At 36.0% G+C, this 19,526-nt stretch overlaps 1 protein-coding gene across 1 annotated transcript; it reads left to right on the forward strand.

The window, feature by feature from the left end:
* Positions 1 to 1,213: 1,213 nt before the first annotated feature.
* LOC306881053 (lysine-specific demethylase 4A-like) lies at positions 1,214 to 19,265 on the forward strand. Its single transcript, XM_079434942.1, has 22 exons — positions 1,214 to 1,333; positions 2,536 to 2,688; positions 2,789 to 2,964; positions 3,039 to 3,153; positions 3,264 to 3,457; positions 3,614 to 3,663; positions 3,752 to 3,855; positions 4,525 to 4,662; positions 5,044 to 5,264; positions 5,363 to 5,517; positions 5,713 to 6,119; positions 7,379 to 7,487; positions 7,567 to 7,739; positions 8,011 to 8,200; positions 9,177 to 9,253; positions 10,318 to 10,373; positions 10,538 to 10,646; positions 11,792 to 11,980; positions 13,474 to 13,647; positions 13,724 to 13,843; positions 16,770 to 16,862; positions 17,049 to 19,265. The coding sequence occupies exons 2-22, from the start codon at positions 2,560 to 2,562 to the stop codon at positions 17,187 to 17,189; spliced, it is 3,120 nt and encodes a 1,039-aa protein (XP_079291068.1). The 5' UTR covers positions 1,214 to 1,333; positions 2,536 to 2,559; the 3' UTR covers positions 17,190 to 19,265.
* The last annotated feature ends 261 nt before the right edge of the window (positions 19,266 to 19,526 follow it).

Consider the following 19,526-nt stretch of genomic DNA (forward strand, 5'->3'; position numbering starts at 1 on the left):
TTAGACGTCACTTATTCATAATTTATTTATAATTCCCCATGTTAACCCATTTAATCCCACCGGTCACAACAGTGACCGTAAAAAGGTTTTCATTTATAAAGCTCTAAAAACCTTACTGACTGATGTTTTAGTGCACTTCCTGCAAATATGGAAAAAGGGTCTCAATTAAATATGTGCAGTTTCACATAACTAGTGAAAATTGTCACATGACCAGAGCGGTTTACTTCCTGTTTGCAACTGCATCAAAGCTCCAAAACAAAAGGCTAGTAAAATCAACATAAAGATATGACAAAGATTTTTGGTACAGATCATCTTTAAGGTGTCTAGTATTAATATATGAATTCATATATATTCAGTTTTGTTTATTGTGGTCATAGAATGAGTAAACATGTTGACGGTCACAATAGTGGGATAACAGTGAACAAAGGAATACAGTATAAATCCAATTGCAGTTGCTAGTAAAAATTACAGTAAAATATCACAATGACAAAAAATTTCACTAAATTAAAACTTAAAATGTTACAAAAATTTTAAAATATTGATGTTGTAATACTGGTTGCACTAATATAAACATTTGATGTTATGTTTGACAAAAAAGTAACACTTTTGAAATGCGTTGATTTAATTTTTTTTTTTTTTTTTTTATCTGTGTTCCATAAGGATTTTAAGGATAATAGTAACCCTAGAATGTGATCAAACAGTTTAAAATAGCTGGGCTAAGATATATAAAAACAATTGTATTACTGCATTAGGAATTATTAACATAGGAATATGTTAATTCAGTACACACATTATCCCACCGGTCACAATTGTGACTGACCATAAAACACAGTTTTTCACACACTTTTCCAAAAATATAAAAAAATAACTATTGATTATTTCAAAGGGTTACTAATGACACATTTGGATATTTTCATGTCTGGGAAAAAATGGGATTAAACGGGTTAAGTCTCTATGCAGCCACAAAATGAATATTCTCGTTAAAGTTTTTAAATTTCCGCTTTGTTTCAGTTTTTCGGGGATTATAATGAATTGGTCATGGTATTGCCATTAAACGCCGTTATATTAGTAACATTTAAACTAAAACTGAAACCAAATGAAAGTTTGCATGACAGTGTATGGCAGAAAACAGGCAGGCTACCGTAAACGTGACAGTGATTTGATTGGTTATGGTGACTCTGGCATGGGTGGACCAATAATAATAAACAAATCCAGTGCGCGCATGCGTGGTGCGCGAGTGCTGATGGAGGTTTGTCAGGAGAAGCATCTGCTGTTAGCTAAACATCTCTACTAAGGTTTAGGGCAGTTATTAGGGTTTTGTTCGACAGAGTCAGTAAGTATTTATATATTACCTCCTTGTTATTTTCTACATTTACGCAATTTCTATCATTTACGGTTTAAAATCATTGATAACAGTGGTAAAGTTGCTAGCTTCGAAGAGCTAACGGTTGCACTTTCACTACTGCAACCAACAGCTAGTTTCCTCACTTGCGCACGTTTTATATTATATTTATCATTTGTACTTATTCCATTTTGTATACCATATCGTGCACTTTGTATTGTTTGAATCTTTTAACTTATCTGATGTTTTTGTACATGATAATGTTTACGTTTGGCCTAACTCGTTAGCCTAGCCACACGACTTTTAAAGAGACGCAGGTGTTAGCCAATCAGCAGCAAAGCTTCTGAATACGAGGCGGGGCGTGGGGTGTATTGTGTACACGCTTTACAGGCTCCACTGGACGAATATGAGGTTTTGTCTCACTATCATAGCCATATAAGGCTTATTTGCCAGTCTGTTCACAGTAATGCTATACGGCTGTTGTTTGTCACACGTGGTTTGATGTTTTTCACACTTTGAAATTAGTCTAAAACAAATGTGGTTTACCAAAATCAGGGGAAGTTCATGAAACCAAGCAACCCAGCATGTAAATAATGTGATGTGGTTTAAATTGTGTCGCAGTGACTTGTCTGGGTGTTCATATAATGTTGTTCTTATGTCATCCCACATATTATATAGCAAGGGCTTTCAAACTGAGACCTTGGGCCCTCTGTTTTTAGTGGGTCCTTGGAAAAGTTATGAGAAAAATAGTGTACAAATTTGAATAAATAATGAAAAAACAATTATTCTAAATACTAAATATTTTAGGCATATTTCATATTTACTCGTCACAGTATAAATTAGTTTTTTTATGCTTTTTAAATTTTAGGATGGTGTTTCTTGCACTAGGGCTGTCCAAACTTGGTCCTGGAGGGCCGGTGTCCTGCAGACTTTAATTAGGGTTGGAGCTAAACTCTGCAGGACACCGGGCCTCCAGGACTGAGTTTGAACGGCCCTGCACTAGGATATCCCCTGTGGCATCTAAAAGTTTGAAAACCCATGTTAAATAGTGCATGAAACTTTTTTTTTTTTGTGTCAAATAACATTCGAAACATGTTTTTTTTATATTCATGAAATTTCATTATTTGCTAATATAGTCTGTTTTTTATTAGATGCACATTGAGAGATTACAGTCCAATCAATTTTTCATACAGGTGCTGAGGACTTGGCCAGCCAAAATGGCGTCCGACATGCCGGTTTCTAGGGGTATAATGACCTTTTACCCCACAATTGAAGAGTTCAAGAACTTCAACCGCTACATTGCGTACATGGAGTCCCAAGGTGCACACAAGGCAGGCCTGGCCAAGGTTAGAGGAAAATGCTTCTCTTTACCCTGTAGCCTAAGCTTCTTCTGTTAAAAAAAAGAAAATAAATGCATAAAATGATGTTGATTTTGCTTAACTGCAGATTGTCCCGCCCAAAAACTGGAAGCCTCGACGTTCATACGATGACATTGATGACCTGCTAATACCTGCACCGATTCAGCAGGTTGTGACTGGGCAGTCAGGGCTGTTCACCCAGTACAACATCCAGAAAAAAGCCATGACTGTGAAAGAGTTCCGTAAAACAGCTAACAGTGACAAGTAAGTCTTGTTAACTTTGTTACTCATTTCAAGTGGAAATTGATTTAAACCTCATCTGCCCTCCCCCCTGTAAGGTTTTGCAGCCCTCGGTATGATGATTTTGAAGAGCTTGAAAGGAAATACTGGAAAAATTTAACCTTTAACCCTCCTATCTATGGAGCTGATGTGAATGGGACCCTTTATGACCCAGTGAGTAAACACTTGTAAGCAATATCAATGAGTTCTATATGTTTCACTTTTGGTTTGAGTACTCTCTGATGTGAATTAAGTCATTGTTTTCTTTTTCATGTCTTTCACAGGATGTCAAAGAATGGAACGTAGGGCACTTGAATACCATCCTTGACACTGTAGAGCATGACAGTGGGATCACTATAGAGGGAGTCAACACACCCTACCTCTACTTTGGAATGTGGAAAACCACTTTTGCTTGGCACACTGAGGACATGGATCTCTATAGCATTAATTACTTACATTTTGGGGAACCAAAGTCTTGGTAAGTTTGCTTGTGAAACTTTCACTAGAAAGCAGGTTAATTTGATTTTGTTAGACAAAAATAATTTGTAGATGAAATGTGATCCCGGGGCATAAAAATGGTTGATGTAATTGTCTGTCCTTATGCCAAGTAAATATGATTGGAATGATCTCACAGGTACTGCGTGCCTCCCGAACATGGAAAAAGACTAGAGCGGTTAGCCAAAGGTAAACAGCCTTTTGAGTCCTCAATTCTGTTCCAGAAAATATTTTGCTCGATTTGCTCATATATATTGCTTCCTATTGTCTTCCTAAGGCTTTTTCCCTGGAAGTTCACAAAACTGTGAAGCATTTCTTAGGCACAAGATGACTCTTATTTCACCCTCAATTCTAAAGAAGTATGGCATTCCTTTTGGAAAGGTATGTTGTTTTAGTGTGCATTTTTTCCTACTGGTTAGGTCTGCGCAAATAATCGCATGCGATTTTCATTTGCATCTTTTCAGTAAAGCCGGTTCTGTGATTAGTAGTAAATCTCCTTCACGTAGTTTGTCAGTGAACTATGGCTCAGTGTATTAAATGCTGATCCATCTGAAAGCACGTGAAGGATATTTAATACTAATCACAGAACCGGCTTTACTGACAAGATGCAAATGACGATCACATGCGATTTAATTGCACAGACCTACCACTGATTTGATTTTTATCGTTAGGAAACCGTTTTAGGCCTGTTTCACACTAGACCTGTAAGCAGAGTTTAATCAGACAAAGTGAAAACACAGCATATAATGTGCACAGTGGGAGGGGAACACAGTTGCATCAAAGCGCATGTGACATAGTTGTCAGAGGAGAACACCTAAAAAAAGGTGGCACAGCGGACAATACTTATCTGTATTTGCAGTACATGAGTCGAGGCTCATCTGCGCACATAACCGCTGCCGTTGTGAAAGCACAACAGGCCTGCGCTGCTTCCACTCTGCTTATGCATCCAGTATAAAGCTGGACTTAGGCTTCCTGTTTCCTCAATGTACATTTGTTTGTAACTCAATTTGAGAAGGTTTTGTGATATCGTTGTCTGTTCATGCTTTGCAGATCACTCAGGAGGCTGGAGAGTTCATGCTAACATTTCCATACGGCTATCATGCAGGGTTTAACCACGGTTTCAACTGTGCCGAATCTACCAACTTTGCCACAAGACGATGGATTGACTATGGAAAGCAAGCCATACTGGTAAAAATAAATAACCATCTAAAAGTATAGGGTCAGGTAAATCACAAGAGTAAATAAAGTTTGCAAAAAGTTTTAAAATAGAAGACATTTTTTCTAAACTGTAATTTTTCACAATATTACTGTTTTTGTGGCAAGTTAAAAAAAACTGCATTTATTTGAAAGGTTTTGAAACATTTATGAATTTATGGTCAACTTTGATCAAAATAATGTCCTTTCTGAATTGAAGTATTTCTTGAAAAAAGTTTTGAATAGTAGTATGTATACTAGTGTATATACTGTATAAACTTTTGTAATCTGTATCATCTTTGTCAGTGCATTTATCATGTACTGAAATGCCTGTACACTACACAGTGCATCAATCTTGGTATTTTTTTCCCTCAGTGTTCTTGTAGAAAAGACATGGTGAAGATCTCCATGGATGTGTTTGTAAGGAAATTTCAGCCTGAACGGTACGAGCTGTGGTTGGCGGGGAAGGACAATGCTCCCATTGACCACTCCAAGCCTACGCCCGAAGCAGCTGAGTTTTTAGGTGGAGAGGCTGGGAAAAGTGGTGCTCAGGAACTCTGCTTCGAGAACCAAAGTAGCGAAGGACAAAAAAAGAGGTGATAAACACTCACTAAACTCTCATTTGCACATACTGATATGTGAAAGGAAATCATGTTAAATCAGTTTTAAATGTTGCTTTTTCCAATTAAATTAGTTTGGCTAAAAAAAGAATAGGAACCAAAAGACACAGAGTGTGTCTGGATTTACCAGAGGAAGTTCTTCCAAAGAGTGAAACAAACGATGAGGAGGCTGAATATGGCAAGAAGAGCCGCTTGACTACATACACAGAACAATGCAGAGAGTATCCAGGTGTGTCATGTTGTAATGGCCTAAATAAAAAGAGAAAGGATTCAGTGACAGTCACCATAAGTTGCTAATTTTCAGAATTGACAAACTAAGGCAACTTCAAGATATATATATATATATATATATATATATATATATATATATATATATATATATATATATATATATGAAGTTTGCTGAAAACCAAATCTATTTCAGAATTGAAAGATGAAGATGACCTGCTGCCTCTGACGACTTCAACCAGTTTAAAGATGCTTCCTGGTTCCAGAAGCACTGCATCCAGTGAGCATGTTAGGGGTGCAGGTTTAAGTGCCACAAACCCGTCTTCAGCCTGTACACAGTCCTTCCCAAAGCGTCACCTCTCTATTGCATCTGTCCCTCACTGCCTGTCAGCTGTGCCACGGATTTCCACCAAACCAGGGGTGGCAAGCCTTCTCTTTCATCGGACCCTGAGCCCTTCAGATGCCCTACAGGTCCACAGCTATGCAGCCAGAGCAGTGCTCCATAAACCTCAGCAACCCAGCACAGAGAAACCCAGAGAAGATCTCAGTGAGCCAGACATCAAACCAGATGTAAGGCCAAATACGCCACAACCAAACACAAAGGTTGGTACATATATTGACTTAGTGTGTTGATATTTGATAGGGGCAATTCAAATAATTTCATAGTACTGTAGCATATAAAACCATTAAATGACTAAATATTATGCAATTAAAACAGCAGTTTGATTATAAAATAATTAAATGAGCCAGTTATTATTTTCATGTAATATCTGATAATATACATTGGAACTATATAATATTTGTTGAATTGATTAAAAATAAAATGCTGAACATGAAAATCAACCATTTTAAATAATTTAAGTGAATTTATCTATCACAACATTATAATGTACAGTATGAAAAATTCATATTTGCTAAAGGCATTTAACAGTGCCATTAAATTAATTATATTTTAATGATTACTTTTGAATTAAATTACTTCAAAGGTAACTTGAATGTAAAAAATAGAGAAAATGAGCTGCACATTATCCAGCATTGACTACTACTAAAATCATCCATTACTAGTAAGTTGCACTATTGTTTTAAAAGTTTGTTTAAAAGTTTGATGTCAGTGAGGCTTTTTTTTTTTGTTAGAAATTGAGTACTTTTATTCAGCAAGGATGTATTCATATGATTAAAAGTGACAGTAAACACTTATAGGCCCGGTTTCACAGACAGGGTTTAGACTAAGCCAGGATTAGGCCTTTGTTCAATTAGAACATTTAAGTCTTTTATTCATAAACATGCCTTAGACAAAAAACATTACTGGTGCCCATCTTGAGACAAAACAAAGGCACTGATATATTTTAAGATCAGTCAGTGCAAGTTTCTTTCAGTTGAAACAGCTCAGATTTACATTTTAGTCTGGGACTAGGCATAAGCCTTGTCTGTGAAACCGGAGGTAAGTTTATCAAAGATTCCTATAACATATTATGGTTTCCTCAAAAATATTAAGCAGCATAAATGTTTTTAATATTTAGAATGATTTCTGAAGGTTCATGTGACTCATATTATAATGATTTATTGCGATCTTGTGACACTGAAGATTTAGAGTAATGGCTGCTGAAAAATCGGCTTTGCCATAACAGGAATAAAGCACATTTCTAAGTGTATTCAAAACAGTTATTTTGCAATATTTCAAAATTTACTGTTTTTTTTATTTTAAAAAAAATGCTGCCTGGGTGAGCATAAGAGACTTCAAAAACATATATATTTTTTTAAAAGCATAGAAACTGCGTTTAAAAAATATATATTTTTTTTTAAATCACCTCGACAACATCCAAATCCAAATGAAATTTAACTCCTCTCTTGCTTTTTCTCAGCTTGAAATCGAGGGAGAGAAAGAGAATAAGAGCATGAAGAGGAAACTGCAGCCACTCAGTAAATTGCCACGCTTGCATCCCCTGCTCAGAGAGAGCTTCAGTGATGACGGTTAGCATCTGCTTCACATTGTTCATTGATTGTCACATCACTGTTTGTGCTCATTCTAATTAGCTCCTTCACTCCACAGAGATTCAAGAGCCAGCAGCTGAGCCAGAGGAGACCGATCCCTGGGCCAGACTCTTGGCTCCCATGTGGCAAAGCAAGCCACGCAACTTTATAGTTGAGAAGGATTTTAACTTCCGCATGGGCCAGCAACCTCCGTACTGTGCAGTGTGTACTCTCTTTCACATGTACACAGAGGTAACATGCTATTACCATCACAAAAATCTCTTAAAGCTCAGAGTTCTTTTGAGTTGGCAAACACAAGCAACTTGGTCTCTTTGGCTGTTTGATACTGCCAGTGGCTCAGAAATTGCACGCTGAAGTCTGATTAGTTGTGAAAATAAAATCTGGTGGTAGATTTGATACAGTCAGAAGTAATTATCCCTTTATTTGTGAGCTGATAATTGAAAAATGATTTGTGGAATCACTGTAAGACTGTGCTGTGCACTCTGCCGTTTCTTTCATATAGAGTGACATAATCAGCCTGAGCCAGAGCAATTCTGGAGCTGAAGGAGGAGACAAACGGAGGACCAAGCCGCTGATTCCAGAGATGTGTTTCACCAGCAGCTCTGAAGGACACTTGTCCACACCGAATGTGCAGGAAGACGGAACTAGCCAACTCGTCAGCTGCTCTGTGTGTAGTGTGCGCGTACATACAAGTAAGCAGTTTGTCACTCTATCACTGAAATATCTGCACTAAAAGCTTTTTTCTTTTTTATAATTATACATGCAGTTTATTAAACTATAGAGACTACATTGAATATCTCTACATTTTGTACAGATTTTACTTTCGCAATACATATTCTTGTTTGTTTCATTTTGTTCCATGTAGTTTGTCTACCCTTTAAGAGTTCGGGATTAATACTTTTATTCAGCAAGGACGCATTTAATTTATCAAAAATTACAGTAAAGATATTTACAATATTACAGATTTCTATTTCTTTTGAAATTCATCAAAGTCCTGAAAAATATAATGGTTTCCTCAAAAGTATTAAGCAGCAGAACTGTTTTCAACATTAATATTAACAAGAAATGTATCTTGATCTCTAAATCAGCATATTTCAGTGATTTCTGAAGGACCATTTGACACTGAAGACTGGCCATCACAGGAATACATTACATTTAAAATAGACAACAAATTAATTTCAATTGTAATAGCTGTTTTTACTGGATGTTTGATCAAATAAATGGAGCCTTGGTGTGCATAAGATACTACTTTCAAAAACATAAAAATGTCTTACTGATAAAGTATATAACCTCATAAAATAAGACTACATGGAATATTTGTGCTTTTTTGAAAGTCACATAACAGGACTGTTTAAAGTTAGCATAAAATCTGAATCTCTTTACTTTCTCAATACATGTTCCTTGGTCGTTCACAATTTTTATGTGATAATTTTTAGGCTTTAATTTTAATGTCATATTTAAACATTAAACAACATTTAAAGTGTATGGAGATTGCCATGGTAACCAGTTACATCATATAAAAATATTCACTTCCCTTATTGATTGGTATATGATAACCTGGTTTTTATGTTCCAAAATAAATGTTAATTCATGTAATTTGTTTGCTATCCATATTGTTTTGAAAATGTCACAAGGTAATTTGATGAATTTGGAATGTTTTGTCTGCAGGTTGTTACGGTGTGTCTCAGGATACTAATCTGGATGAGTGGAGATGTTCCCGCTGTGAAGCGAATGCCATAACTCAGGTCAGTTGGATTATTTGGGCAAGTTTACAGTTGTTTTTTTAAAATTCCCAAAACCACTGCTATGCATTTTTCTAGCTGCTAGGGGGCGCCATTATGTCTGGCTGGCATGCATGGCGTATGGCAAGCCGTTTTGACTTGTATTCCTTCTCAGGATATGAATTCTTGATATCAATAATTAAATTTTTACTAGTTAAAATGTTAATTCTTGATATCAGAAATTACATTTCTACTAGTAACAATGGCTATTTTTGATATCAGCAATAACATTTCCACTAGTAACAATGTTAATTTTTGATATCAACAATTAAATTTTCACTAGTTAAAATGCCAATTGTTGATATCAAGAATTAAATTGTTGATATCTGTAATTGTATTTTCACTAGTTAAATGTCACCATAGGCTGCCATTCAAAATCAATTGTTGATATCAAGAATTAATTTCTTACTAGTTGAAATTCCAATTTCACATATCAGAAATACAATTCTTACTAGTAAAAATGTATATTCTTGATATCAACAATTTAATTGTCACTAGTGACTGTTCATTTCTGATATCTGAAAATGTATTTCTGATATCAACAATTGGGAGGGTAATTTCTGATATCAACAATTTAGTTCTTGATATCAAGAATAGAAATTTTTACTAGTAAGAATTGTATTTCTGATATGTGAAATTGGAATTTCAGCTAGTAAGAAATTAATTCTTGATATCAACAATTGATTTTGAATGGCAGCCTATGGTGACATTTAACTAGTGAAAATACAATTACAGATATCAACAATTTAATTGTTGATATCAAGAATTAGCATTATTACTAGTGGAAATGCAATTGCTGATATCAAAAATAGCCATTGTTACTAGTAGAAATATAATTCCTGATATCAAGAATTAACATTTTTACTAGTAAAAACTGAATTGTTGATATCAAGAATTCATATCCTGAGAAGGAATAAAAGTAAAAACGGCTTGCCATACATGGCGAGGTTTTTTCCAGTTGCACCTACTTTCACTCATCTGTTTATTATTCCCAGTGGTGTGACTAAGTGTTTGTGTCTTTCTCACAGGACTGCTGTTTATGTTCTCTAAGAGGAGGAGCTCTGCAGAAGGCCAACAATGACAAGTAGGTAGCCAGGAGCCTTTTGGTGGAGCTGCTTACAGTGAACACCAGTTATTTTCAATTATACACATACATTCCTCTCTCAGCTGCTGACAGCTCTTCATGTTAAGGGTTTACCTCGGGCTCTGATGAAACCTGCTTAGGTTGAAAATGTGGTTTTGTTGCAGGTGGGTTCATGTATTATGTGCCGTAGCAGTGCTGGAGGCTCGCTTCGTGAACATCGCAGAGCGCAGTCCTGTCGATCTCAGTAGCATCCCGCTTCAGAGATTTAAGCTGGTAGGTTAATGTTTTGCACAGAAATGTGAAATACCAATCTAAATGCAGTGCTGATTGACAGAGAAGGAAAGTAAATTTATATAAATGTATAATCTTGGCCAGGGCAAAAACAATGAGGCTCTTAATTAGGGTATCCACATCAGTTGCGAACTCACAAATTCACATTGAATACATTAATAAAATTACAAACTCTCTTGTTAATATGATTTTGTAAAAACATAGTGGTAAAGCAATACGTATCCAAATATTTCCCCTAAACATTACAGACATAAAGAGACACGCAGAGACTTATTTTTAGTAAACAATTTCACTAAAATTAATCAACTTTCATAATACATAACTCATTTTAGGTGTGTGTTTATTGCCTCAGTTTGCTTGCACTATCATTCAAAAGTGATCTTTTTTTTCAAGAAATTATTTTATTCAGCAAGGATAGACATTTATATATTTACATATTATATATTTACATTATAAATGTTACAAAAAATATATTTAGAATAAATGCTGTTCTGTTGAACATTCTAGTTAAGCAGTGCAACCGTTTTCAGCATTGACAATAATAAGACCATATAAGATCATATTAGAATGATTTCTGAAGGATCATGTGAAACTGAAACCTGGAATATTGGCTGCTGAAAATTCAGCTTTACTATATACTTTGCTATATACTATATTTTATTGGTTTTAATGTATTTTTCAGCAAATAAGTAAATGATACTTGGAGAGCATAATATACTTCTTTCTGAAAAAATTAAATGATCTTAACTTTTGAACAATGTGCATGCAATACTACATAAAATGAGGCTAAATGTAAAAAAAAGTTGGAAAACTTACCTTGTTATTGTAAAAGCTTTGCTATTCTGAGAATATCTGAGGTTTTCTCATATTACTGAAAAAGTAGATAACAGTAGGTTGGCAGCATCTCTACTCCTAGTTAATTAATCACCAGCACTGTTTGTATAGCACTTCTTTTAAGCACTACTTTTTGGTATTGTAATCTCTTCATTAAACCTTTAATGAATCATTAAGATAGTCTAACAAATGACTTTCTGAATTCATTAGAATTTGTTGATTGTTCATCTTGCCTGAGCCCTAGTCTATTTCTAAGGTCAAAGACATGATGACTAACAAAGGTTTCTGTTTAGAAATGCCAGTTTTGCCGTAAATGGGTGAAGAGGAGCACGGGTTGCTGCGTCCAGTGCTCACATGGCCGCTGTTCCACTGCCTTTCACCCGACCTGTGCACAGGCAGCTGGAGTTCAAATGCACCCAGATGATTGGCCGTTTGTGGTCTACTTTACCTGCTGGAGACATAAGGGTGGCATCCAAATAGAGGTATAGATACAACACAGACATGGGCAGGATTATAGTGAAGTCTAGATATGACAACTAAACAATGAAAATGCACATAGAAGCAGATTAGCTGTTTTTGCGTTAAATCCATTGAATGACACAAAAAGGGCATGATAAGAGGATGGGTTCTCATTCATTTCCTGGTATTTAGCCTCTGCTCTGCACTGGTAGTTCTAACATGGGGGTGAAACAGTGCTAAAGGCAAATACTTAAATGCTACTAACAGTGTAATTGCACAGTTTGGGCAGCAAAATAAATCAACTTTTAAATAGGAAAAGAAAATGCTTCCCATTGTCTTGTTGACAATAAAGGTCTTTATAGTATATTGGTGCAAATTTGGCCTGCCAAAAATAAAGCAGGACATGCTATCTTTTACTGCAGACCCTCAGACTGTAGCTGTGGCCCAATTCAGGGACTGCATCCCTTAAAAAAAAACTGAACTTCAAAGGCCACACAAAGGCTGAAACGTTTGAACAAAGCATTGTCTAAAGGGATGTTTTAGCCTTAGGAGGATGGCGACTGTGACAGCTGCTGTTGATGAGTGGATATAACGTTGGTCCTGGACTTCTTTTTAAAAGTTATATCCAGCTGTCTGAAAACAAAACAACTTGGTTTAATTATGTACATAATAAAAAGTCTAAACTATATATTGAATCACAATATGGAAGTCAACATTTAAACTGCTTTAAAGATTGTTTTGTAACATTTGTATATATATATTCAAGTAAGTTGAAACCCAATACTTAAGTGTAATCCAGTATTGAGTCTGTTGTCATCAGCGTGCAAAGAGTCTTGGGATAGTTTGGGCCATGAAGGACCATTTGTTGTACCCTTCATGGCCAGAGAAATGAAGGCCGCATTTGAAGGAGGCTTCGAAATGGGATGGCCTTCCACACACCACTGTGACACATTTGGCCTTCAAAGGATGCTGCTTCTGAATTGGGACACAGCTTGTGTGTCAAAATCATTTAGTCTCATAAAATATCAGATAGTTTGACCTTTTTATAACACGACAAGGTTAGTTCAAGTTGTAAAATGACTCTGTTACTCCTCAAAAACATATGAATAAATTATTAATTGTGAAGTGTAACTCAAAATGTTTTTTTGTGTGTGTGTACAATGACTTGCTTTAGACTTTTATTGAAAGGTTTAAAAAAAACATTTTCAAAACCATATGAAACAATTTGACTAGTAGAACCACTTCCAAAAAAAAGTATTTTACTGTAATTTAGTCTGAGTGGTTTATTGGGTTGTAATTCTGTTCTTTGAGCCAGTATGTAATTACTGTTTCCACCAACACTTATTATTATTATTATTATTTTATTTTATTTTTTTATTTTTTTCAGGTTGGTGACTACAGTATGTCATAACTATAAGCCTTTTGCTTGCTGCAATCTGTTATGTTAGCGCATTATTGTTAACCATGCAAAAGATGTGTGTTGTCTGAGATGTCTAATATCTGATGTTATCTTCAGCAACGCAACAAGGCATCTATGCGGGAGTTGGAGAAGGGACAGAAAGTAATCTGCAAGCACAAAAATGGCCGATACTACCATTGTGAGGTGGTTGAGCTGACAAAGGCTACCTTTTATGAGGTTATCTTTGATGATGGCTCATTCAGTGACAACTTGTTCCCTGAGGATATAGTGGTATGTAAGGAATTACACAGCTCAAAATGTTTGATTATTAAAAGCAGTGTACTGAAGCCCTGCTGGTGTTTTTCAGAATAGAGACTGTAGGCAGCTCGGTCCACCATCGAAGGGAGACGTAGTTCAAGTGCGCTGGACAGATGGCCTGATCTATGGAGCCAAATTTGTCTCTGACCATATCATCCCAATGTACCAGGTCAGAGAACAGCAAACACACTTGTGTACACTATTTGGGTTAGTTCAAATTCAGACACTGCAAAGTAGATGCGTCACAGTATGATGACTGTTTTATTCTGAGAATCAGTATAATTTAGGATAGAAGACAGACAACTAATCTGTATCGTATACGTTTAATATCATAACATTCATTACCATACATATTCACATAATAATAAAGTACAGTCATTAGTCTTTTTTTTTTTTTTTTTTTTGTTCATGACATTGGCCTTCATTGTTGCTGCTTTTGTTAAAGCGGTAAGCTGTGATAGGTCACACAATAGGCTTAAATTTTAGCTGTAGACCCATTTACCATGGGTACACTCCTTACCCATGGTTAAATCGCTGTAACCCAGACTCTATTGGATTGTTGCTTTTATAAAACAGCAACATGATATACACTAGTGGTCAAATGATATTTATTTATTTTAGTTATTTATTTATACACTACTGTTCAAATATTTGTCAATAAGATTTTATTTGAAAGAAATTAATACTTGTATTGAGCAAGGAGACATTAAATTATTCAAAAGTGACGGTAAATATTTTTTATAATGTATTAAAATATTTTTATTTTAAAAAAATTTAATTTTTTAACTTCAATCAAGGAATCCTTAAAGTATTACAGTTTCCAGCACTGATAATAAGACATATTTCTTGAGCAGAAAATCATCATATAAGGAGTTCTGAAGGATCATGCGACATTGAAGACTAGAGTAATGGCTGCTGAACATTCGGCTTTGCATAACAGGAATAAATTATATTTAGAAAATTTATATTTTCTGCATTTATTTATTTTAAATAAAGTTTTTAAAAATCAGTATGCTGAGGCTCAATAGTGCCTCAGCAGAGCCACAGGCTGATCGCTTCCATGCCATTCCTCACTGATGCTGGAATTTGTGCTAAAGGAGCCCCGACAAAGTATTGAGTGCATAAATGAACATACTTTAAAGAACTTGAACTTTTCTGCTTTGCAAATCCTTTTTTTGATTGATCTTAGGAAATATTCTAATATATTGAGATACTGGATTTTGACTTTCATGAGCTGTAAGCTCTAATCATCAAAATTAAAACAAAAACTTCTGAAATAACTTACTTTACATGTTATGAATGTAAAATATATATGAAAGTTTTACTTTTTGAAAAGTTTTTAATGATATTCAAATTTTTTGAGATTGCCTGTAGTGTAAGTAACTATAAAGTTCACTCTATTCTTCACCCATTTCACCGGCCACTTACTTGCATGTATTTAGGGAGAAATTGATGAATTCACATGGTGTAAATCTGACTGACCGGAGTCTCTGAACTGCAGCGTGAACAAAAATGGCAGCGCCCATCTCACGTTACAGATCACGATCAAGATAATTTATATAAGGAATACTTGACGACGGGCCGTTGAATTAATGCACACCCGCGGTGGTGATGCGGCCACGACGCGAAGCGGAGGCTTGAGCCGTTGATAGTAGACTAATGCAGATGCAGTTAATACAGTAAATAACTAATTTATGAGAAGGGAGAGTGTGCGCCTCTCAAAAATGTTCGGCAGAAATGCCTCTAACATTAGTTATAGTGAAACTTAGTTAACTTTCTTCACGAACAGCACTGTTGTTGTTACCTCACTTGTGAGAAGTCAAGTACTTAAGTTGTTAAACTGTTACTGATAAAATCGTCAGAGTAGCGCTAACAACATTAGCGCATCTGTGCAAACCGTCTGTGAGGGAGAGAGAGCGGTAGAGATGGCGTCTGTGCTTTCCATACATAATAAAACGTAATTTTGTGACAAAAACATGAATATAATCTGTCATTTGTATCCTTATGTTTACTATATTTATTTGTTTGACCAGTGTCATTGTGGGTTTTGGTTCTTTTGCTGTTTTAGGCTGTAAGGACATTTGAAATAACGCAAATCAGATTCGTCAGCCAATCAGATTCAAGATTCGGCCCCGTTGTATAAAAATTTTAAACGACAACGACTTGCGGGAATAAATCACGCTATTCGCACGTAGTTGGACGCTTGAACGTTTTTAGTTTACTCTCTTCATTCGCACGTGAAATTCACTTCACAACAGACGCGAATTAGCGTCAGGGAGGGGCTTCTGCCAGACGGCTCCAGTCTCGTTGCGAAATGGCTGACATATAAATAACTTTTTTTTACTATACTATTGTGAGTGTATTTGCAATAGGATATAACAGCTCCGGGTGTCCACATACAGCGACGATTGTGTCATCCATTGTTGTTTCGGGTTTCTCCCTCCGCTCGCTACGTCGTAATCACGGCACTACTAGAGCAAGTCCCTGATTGATTAACGCGGCGCAAATATCCGCCAAAGTTCAGATTATTCAATTTACGCGAATCACACGTTGGGCGCGTCAAATGCCCGAAACGCTCAATTCGCGCCACAGGATGTCTATTCGTGTCTTTGCATTGACTTAACATGTACATCACTCGCGCTTAATGCTTCATTCGCGCCTGGTGTGATAAGACCTCCATTTATCTTCGGAACACAAAATTAAGATATTTTTTATAAATTCTGAGAGCTGTCAGACCCTCCACAGACAGCAAGGATCCTAACATGATCAAGGTCCAGAAACGTAGCAAGGATATCGGTAAAACAATCCATGTGACATCAGGGGTTCGACTGTAATTTTACGAAGCTACGAGAATACTTTGTGCGCAAAAGAAAAAAAAAAACGACTTTTCAAATGGATTTTTGGAGAATATCGACTGAACGCAAACAGCATATGCTCTTCTGTGTCAGCTGCACCACATTAACAAAATAAATTGCAAAGCAGTTTATATACCATTTCATCATGTCTTCATTCGCAGCTCGCCTGAGCAGAGATGTAAATACACTTAATTCCATTTTTTTATGTCAATATTAAAATGGCCCTGAATTATTTTCCAGGTGGAATTTGAAGATGACTCTCAAATTACTGTAAAGAGGGAAGACGTGTACAGTTTGGACGAAGATCTGCCCAAACGTGTAAAAGCCCGCTTGGTGAGTGATTTCCTGCTGGCACTGCTTCATTAAATTATAATGTGCGGTACGCAATCAAGTAACTCATTACAAAGGTACTTTTCTTGATCTGTCTTACCACTACAGTAATCTTAACATGTCATGACACAGTGCTACTGAACAACAAGTGTCTTAACAGATATTAAATAAATGTATTTCTATTCCTAGTCTGTGGCGTCGGATATGCGCTTCAAAGGAGTGTTTGTGGAGAAGGAGGTGAAGCAAGACACGAAAAGACAGCGTGTGATCAACTCCCGCTATAGAGAGGACTACATCGAACCGGTCATATACAGAGCCATCATGGAGTAACTTGCTCCACACAGTGTCTTCAACAAACAGATCAATTCACCAGAAAAACAGGCTGGACTAGATGTCTCTGTTTAAAGTGGAAAAACGTCATCACGTGATCAGACAACTGCAAATACAGTACAGAGCCTTTTTTCATTTTTAAAAACACCAAGATCAAGTTTTAGACCTTAAGGCTGAAGGTATGAAATCTCATTGAAGCGATCTTACTGTGGACGGTTTTCAGCCGGCACAGATCAGAGTCCCAGAGATTAAATGCTAGGAATGTCTTGTGTAAGAGTGTTTGTTTATTCAGACAGCACACAACCAGCTCAGGCTCAGCGGGGGCGTTGAACAGCTCTCGGACACCTACTGTCTTCAATCAGGTGGCGGTAATGATTCAACTATTTTTTTTAATCACCTCCTTGCAGACCCACCGGCTGACCGCACATGAACGGACCTTTAGCCCGTCAGACAAATCTTTAGTCAGCGTGGATGCGCCGTCCCACTGACCTTTTTTTTTATAGGTCTTAAAGTGCTTGGTAATATCTGAATCTCATGGATGAATCTAGTCTTTATTGGTACGAGCAGCTCTCATGTGTGATCTACTGTAAACATGGGACATTATAGAAAACTAGCTTTATACTCTCACATTTAGGTGGATACAGCAGCTTTGCATTGTTTTATTTAAATTATTTTTTTTGTTGAAGTGAAAGGAATTTCACCAGTTACTTATTGCATATTAGTTCTGGGTTAACTTTGTTTGTAAAAAGGTGTATTTATATGTGTTAAAGCCAGGTTTTCTCTACTTTTTCTACTCTTAGTTGCATTACTATGCCAACACGGGTAAGAGTGACTTATGACCAGTCATGGTCAAACTGGTGCGCTTATCCATGTTTTTTTCCCCCTCTTCAGTTGTAAGTTTCATAGTACTTAAGGCAGGGAAGGCAAGATCTTGAAGTGCTCCATTTAGAGAGTGCCAAAGAGATGCCTCATTTAAATAACCTACATTATTTAAAAAAAAATTGTTTTGTGGAGTTTCCTTTAGCTGTATAGCATTACAGATCTTTGTCTTCAGTTGTTTTGTGCAGTAGGCATTACACTCCTTTGAATTGGAATAGAGATCCATTGTTAATTTAAGGCTAAAAACTTTATTTTTTAAATTAAAAGCAATGTCTCCTACCCCCCTTGAACATTTGTCGTTTGTTTCATTTTAGACTTTTCATATCACAGCCTGCATACACATCCAATGTCAAAATGAATAGAGTGCTGCAAGGATAATGTTGGAGGCCAAAACCCAGAAATAAGGTGGCGTTCTAGCACTTTTCCATCATCCTGGAGTCCGTTTTTTTTTTTTTTTTTTTTTGGTTGAGGTTAGGTGTTTTCATGTTTTCTACGACATAAAACCATCTGTGTGTGTATATATAGATATATATGTCTTTCCGTCTGTAATGTCTAAATGTTATAGTTTGTCTGTGGCCTAACTTTAGCTTTTTATACCTGGTGATTGTATTTAGGCTTCAAAACACACAAAAGTTGTTTTTGTGAAGATTATTGGTCACAAAACATACTTTATTGTCAAGGGAACCAGGGTGATGCAAGCTTCGAGGTTGGCCTGCACAATATGGTGTGTTACATAAAACAAGAAAAAAATGTAGTGCCAGCTTGATTTTATACATTGAGACTTTATTGGACAGTGAAAAGTTACATAAGGTGTTCAGATCACATCACAAAAACTTTGAGAATTCAATTGTCAAAGAACATGCATCGAAATAACTTTGAGAATCCTCTGTTATGAGAATTCAACTTTCAAAAACCGTTCTCGTTCTTATAGAACTTTAATTAATTTTATGAGTGCTCCGAAATGTACACCCTGACCACTGAATTCAGAAACACTCAAAATAACAGTACTTTCAGTGATAAAATGTAGTTAAGCAGTTATTTTGTAATTTTTCTAAATAATTCCTAGAATTTACTATTGTATGTATAGTGTATTGATAATGCAAAAATAATCTGAAACAAAAGACTTGGTTACAAAACAGTTTAATGCAACAGTTACAAATTAGATTTATTTTCTCATAAATAAACTATTAACAAGGCACCAATGACTGTTAATTGTTGTATTATGGTTTTGTCTGTTGATGACTCAAATTACACTGATCGATTTTTAATAGGACCTGAACGGTTCCAAGCAGGATGTCCCAGGTTATCATCTAGTTACATTGAATTCGATATGGCTCGCAATACTTCTTTGGTTTTTGGTTAACATTACCAGCTTAAGTGACATCAGCTTTTCTCAGAGGAGATTTAATGAATGATCATGAAGACAAAAAAAAAGTATTTGCATTAACATGCGCCACT

Source organism: Barbus barbus (assembly GCF_936440315.1).
Source record: "Barbus barbus genome assembly, chromosome: 15".
NCBI lineage: Eukaryota > Metazoa > Chordata > Actinopteri > Cypriniformes > Cyprinidae > Barbus > Barbus barbus.